The sequence below is a fragment of the Rhamphochromis sp. 'chilingali' genome (assembly GCF_963969265.1).
Source record: "Rhamphochromis sp. 'chilingali' genome assembly, chromosome: 17".
Taxonomy (NCBI): domain Eukaryota; kingdom Metazoa; phylum Chordata; class Actinopteri; order Cichliformes; family Cichlidae; genus Rhamphochromis; species Rhamphochromis sp. 'chilingali'.
In genome coordinates this window covers 18695383-18701355 of record NC_137944.1, presented here as the reverse complement: position 1 = coordinate 18701355, position 5973 = coordinate 18695383, and the positions used below count along the sequence as shown (strand labels likewise).

Below are 5973 nucleotides of genomic sequence, written 5' to 3'. Positions count from 1 at the left end.
ACAAGCATTATCTCTGACTGATGTATTTGTAAATGCATGTATGGAATTTTCTTTCAGCTGTAGGTGTGGAGGTGGAAATGGGGGGGGGGGGGGGTTGCTTATGCTGAAATCAACAGGCTTTTGAAATTTGCCAAATTGACAAGCCTGAATGTGGACCGAACAGGTGGGAAGTAGTGCACTCTTAATGTGATTGCATGCGTCAGAATCAAAACCAAGCCTTTTACATGAAGAGGCAATTTATTTGAGATGTTGCATTTTTCAGTCAAAAGGCTCAAACGAAGCAATTTTCAAGCTGCGTCGAGGGTGTGGGAAGGGGGGGTGCGAGGGTGAGTGGGTAGCTACTGCAAAGAACAAATTACCCCCATAAAATGCAAAAAGGCATACCCAACAATTTGCACGTTTTTATTGTAGTTACAACTTTTTAACTGGGCCGCATCAACAAGTCAGAAAATACCAGAAATAATGTCTGTTTCGAGTTCTCCGTTTTTTGTTTGTTTGTTTCCCCAGACCTGAAGTTGCTGTTGCTGCTCGGAGTCCAAACTTATTTTCCACACTCGACCGTGATGTTGTCATTTGGTCTCAACTCAGTCTGAGCAATTTTCTTTGCTTCGAGCGCATGCATCCACAATAAAGACTGCTTCCTGGCTGTTACCCATGCATAGAAAATGCTGCCGCAATGCTGTGGATCGCACCCAATGCATAGAAAGTAGATATGAATATTTTTTTAGCATGTTTTGAAATCTGTCAATACCGATAATGATGCCAGCCTTTTGTAGTCAGAGAAAAGTGTGTTTGTATCTTTTTCAGGGAAGCATAGAAATCGTTTTATTTCCACCCAGAGCAGACCGATATTTGTCTGTGTAGTTTGTGTTTTTGCTTATATTTAAAGAACAATGAAACTGCAAAGATGAAAGAATTTTTTTAACCAATTCCAATACGGCAGGGAAAAAAGTTTTATTTCCAATAACTCTTGAGAAAAAATTCAAGCAAATAAAGAGACAAATTTGTTGAGCAGTTGTTGATGGGCCAAATAAAGGATTTTTGATAGTGGAGGAGGATAAAAGTTTCTGTTTTGTTTAAAAAGCCAAAGAAAAAATAGGCCTCATAACAACCACAAGTTCTACAAGTGCAGGGAAATGGATGGACTGATAGTCCAGAGCCATACAAGCTACATTGTATTACTTTGGGGGCATTTATGCAAGCACACAGACAGACCCGGACATGTCTCAAGTCTCACTAGCACTGCCTCCTTTTACAGTTTTTTCTGAATGCTTAAACCCTAACTGTGATTCCTGTAGCACAATCTCTAAAACTATTCAGACTTATAGCAAAACCACTCACTGAGTTTGCAAAACTAAAAGCACGAAAACTGCTTTGCACTCAGTTTGCAATTTTGTAACACACACTTTGCAAAACTGTAGGCACAATTCACTGCACAACACTCAATTACCAAATTTCCAACACACTCCTAGCAAAAGTATACACATGTATGGCTATCATTAACACTAATTTGCCAACTGTCTGGCACACTTTCACATGTGAAAACTTTTTTAGATAATTAGTTCACTTTGCAATCAGCCTAAGCACTATACAGTTTTTTACAGTCGCTAACAAGCGTTTGTCCAAACAGTTGTCACATTTACAAAACTCTAAACACAATTAGCACAGGATCGGTCTGTTGTGGCCATACCATTCACACATTTCATGTCGTGTTCACCCAATATGCAGTCAGTGAACACATTTCCACAATGCTTACATTTTCTTAACAGACAAGTTATACCTCCCAACAAAACTATGGACTGTTCTTGTAGTATCTACGAATGTTAACACACAACATCCCACAATAGCAAAAACAATATTCCAAACCGTAGATACAGTATAAAAACCTCTGCCCCTGCAATGATATCAGTACAAAAACAATATCAATATCAAAAATATATCTCAGCTGTAAACAAACAAACAACTGAATAATTGAGACACAGCTTATTTATGTTGGGTAAATTGGGCCAACCACAGCTTCTTCCATTCTGGCTTAGACTCAGTGGGGTTTATAAGGCAAGACCTTGAGGAGTGATGTTTTTGGAAACAAAAAAAAGACAAACACTGTAATGTCTGGTCGAGGAAGAGTAAGAGCAAGGGGCCCAGGGAGAAGAGCAGGCCCAAGGAGAGGGCAAGGTAGAGGTGTAAGAATGCGTGGTGGTGGCATTCCAAGGGCTGCAAGAACAGTAGTCAGTGATGAAATCCGTGCCACTATCATTGACCATGTAATCAACCATGGTCTTTCACTAAGAGAGGCTGGTGAAAGAGTGCAGCCCAATTTGAGGCGGTCAACGGTTGCCTCCATTATACGCACCTTTCAACAAACCAACAGGTAAGTATTGCATTTTACATGGATTGTTCCTATTCTCACTTGACATGTCAATATGGTCATACAGTAATGCATATGTTGAATTGTCTGTCTTTCTAAAGAATGCAACGTCTTCCACCCTCTGGGGGAAGAGGAAAGCTCCTCAGTAATGATCAGGAGCTTGCCATTGTGGAAATGGTTACTGCAAATAATGCAATAAAACTGCGTGAAATACAAACCAGAATTGTGGCGGACCATGAGATATTCGACAATATCGATAGAATCAGCCTCACAACCATTTCGCGGACATTGTCCAAACATAGAGTGCGGATGAAGCAGCTCTACACTGTTCCCTTTGAGAGGAACAGTGAGAGGGTCAAGGAGCTACGACGACAATATGTCCAGGTACAGTGTATATTCAATCCAATGTCCAGTTCTATAAGCTTTGCACTTTGCAAGTAGGTAACCTACACAATACTAGGTTACAGTACAGTATGGTATACAGTACTAACATGACTTACATAAACTTTGTTTCAGAGAGTTATGGAATTGGAGGCCAACCAGGCCCCTCATGAATTCATATACATCGATGAGGCAGGATTCAATCTGGCCAAAAGGCGTCGACGTGGACGGAATGTAATTGGAAAAAGGGCCACAGTTGATGTGCCAGGACAGAGAGGGGCAAACATTACCATGTGTGCAGCAATTGCAAATGCAGGATTACTCCTTCACAAATGTCAGGTTGGACCCTATAATACAGAGCGCTTGCTTGCCTTTCTCAATGATCTCCACCAGCGCCTGGTTCCAGAGCAGGGTCAGGAGGGTGAAAACATGAGGACCTTTGTAATTACCTGGGACAATGTGGCTTTCCATCACTCGCAAGCAATAACAACATGGTTTGAAGTCCACCCAAGACTGGTGAGTCTCTTCCTTCCACCCTATTCACCTTTCCTCAACCCCATAGAGGAGTTCTTTTCTGCATGGCGGTGGAAGGTTTATGACCATCAGCCACATGACCAGATGTCCCTCCTTGAAGCCATGGATGCTGGCTCCAGGGACATCACAGTTGACGATTGCCAAGGGTGGATCCGACATACCAGGCGGTTTTATCCCAGGTGCATCGACTTGGCTGACATCAGATGTGATGTTGATGAAAACATGTGGCCTAACCCTGAAGATCGCAGAGATTAGATGCAACTTTTTTGCCTTTTTTTAGCCCCCCTCCCCCCCCTTTTTATCTTGGCTTTTTGCTGTTGTTTTTTTGTTCAGAATGCTCTTGTGTGTTTCATGGATATTTTGTTCACTGTAAGCAATACTGTAAAACTTTCTCTGTCCTATCATACCGTGTTTCTACTGTACCTCCTGTGGTAAACAGTAAAGGAACAAAAACTTGTTTGCTTTTTACTGGAATGCTTTTGAATGTGAACATTACTGTACATGTGGACATACAGTTACCAACCAAGACATTTCTGGTGTCAATATGGTGGATTGCATGTTTCGCATGCAAATACCTGTGAAACTGAAACATAAAAGTCTATGCAGTTTTTGTAATGTCAATAATAGCCAGTATTTTGAAACCTGGTGTACTTTGATTGACTGCATGTACCTTGTGAAGTGAAAACAAGTGTTATTCTTTGACAGACTAATTTCATTTTGAGTCAGATTTATAGTGTTTTTGTACAGTTAGTGTGTGCAGAGAAAGATGTGTTCTAATTTTGAAATGAGGGGTTAGTATATATTTAACAAAGTGTATTTTTGGGAAGGATATTATCCATTTGGCCAATTGTGTTTTGTAGGTGTGGGTCTGTGTTAAGAGTTTAGAAAAAGTATCTGAAGTATGGGTAGGCGCTTGTTAGCGACTGTAAAAAACTGTAATACAGGTAAGCTGTGTGTGCGGAGTACAATGGAGGGAGCAGAAAGAGTGAGAAGTAGAGGAGGCCGAGGAAGAGGACGTGGAGGTGAAGAAGTAGGATGAAGAGGACGACAAGGACAAGGAGGAGCAAGAGGAAGACGAGGAGGGAGGAGAGGAAGATGAGGAGGGGTGAGAGGAAGGGTAGGAAGAGTAAGAAATAGAATCACTGATGACATCAGAGCTACAATAGTGGACCATGTAATCAACCGTGGAATGACCCTGAGGGTAGCTGGCCAACGGGTCCAGCCTAACTCGAGCCGCTACACTGGAGCAAGTACCATAAGGACATCTTGAAATGAGAATCGGTGAGTACAGTCACTTCGCACAAAGATTTGTAGCACTGCCATATGCCAATGAGAAACACACCAATACCATTGATGTAAAAATACTGAAATTGTTACTTTACAGAATTGCTAGATGACCAGATGCTGGGGGCAGAGGAAGCATGTTCACTGCAGACCAAGTAACCCATATAGTCATTATGGCGATTGCAAATAATCCTATACTTGGAAATAAACACTTGTGTTTGTTTTGATGTGTTTGAATAAACACCAGTACTTGAAGTTTGGATCCCTCTATGCTTATGGATCTATGACAGCAGTATGAGCTCAAACTGACATAGCCTACCTTGTGCACAGGGAAGGCAAAAGCCAGATGTGTTTTGTATTCATACCATCAGTGTGCAGTTGGCGCATTGTGTGCTTAGTAGATGATGGCTTGTGTGTACTGTTTGATACGTAAACACCATTTTTACGAAGGTGTGAAGAGTTAATCTAGCTGTGTTTGCTTTTGCAAGAGAACTACAATGTTTTGATGATTGGGTGACAGGTTTTCTTATTTGTGTGAAGAGTTTTGCAAAATTAGCCAATAGTTACAATAAATGTGCTTAAGCAATCAGAAAAAACTGTAAAATACATCTTCATTTGTTTTCATTTTTTCTCTGTGTCAGTGTTTTATTAGGATTTATTTTCCATTTAAGATGCACATGGAGCAAATGGTAAATGAGCCCCGCCTCACACTTCATCAGTTTAATACACGGCCTCTCTCAGTAAGCAAGCTCATGGATCGCGCCTCGCTGTAAATGGAAAGAACTGGCTGAGTTCATTTTATTTTAAAAAAAGAAAATCTCATGTGTTATTTTAATGTTTTTTTCTTTTGCCAAATGTACATCTACAATATGTTACTTTGTCATTTCATGTACATGCTGATCTGTGCATGCGTGTTCTTTTCTAGTACACACTTCCTCCGGTCTTCTACTCAGGCTATTAACCTGTCTGCTTTCTGCAGAATATCTATAATTTGGCCGTCAGCAGCTAAAATTCTACCTGCTGGCACGTGGAGAAAGAAAGGTCCCGAGCATTCATTCTGGACACCGAAAGGACTGACTGCTAACACAGAGACTAATGTGAATGTGACGTCCTGGGTACTGGAGATTTGACACTGGGCTTAGCACACTGAGTGGATAATTGTATATGTGATGAGAGGGGTGGGTGAAATGGAAGGGTGTTTGCTGTTAAGCAAAATGTTTTTGCTTAACAGCACGAATGATGTAATCGTAGGCCAATAAAACAGCGACCAGTTGTGTTACTGTAAATGGGTACAGTCAGCCATTTTAATCCACACTGTACACATTTTGTACCTTAATTAAGTTTGAATATCTAAACGAAGGCAAAGTTACTGATAAAATAGATGTATGGGAAATTATGTTTGCTAA

At 40.9% G+C, this 5973-nt stretch overlaps 1 protein-coding gene across 1 annotated transcript; it reads left to right on the top strand.

Moving 5' to 3' along the window:
- The first annotated feature begins 1640 nt into the window (after positions 1–1640).
- LOC308384865 (uncharacterized protein) lies at positions 1641–4045 on the top strand. The gene is made up of 3 exons (XM_080863498.1): positions 1641–2371; positions 2470–2752; positions 2885–4045. Exons 1-3 carry the CDS (start codon positions 2109–2111, stop codon positions 3536–3538), a joined length of 1200 nt encoding a protein of 399 aa, XP_080719624.1. The 5' UTR covers positions 1641–2108; the 3' UTR covers positions 3539–4045.
- The last annotated feature ends 1928 nt before the right edge of the window (positions 4046–5973 follow it).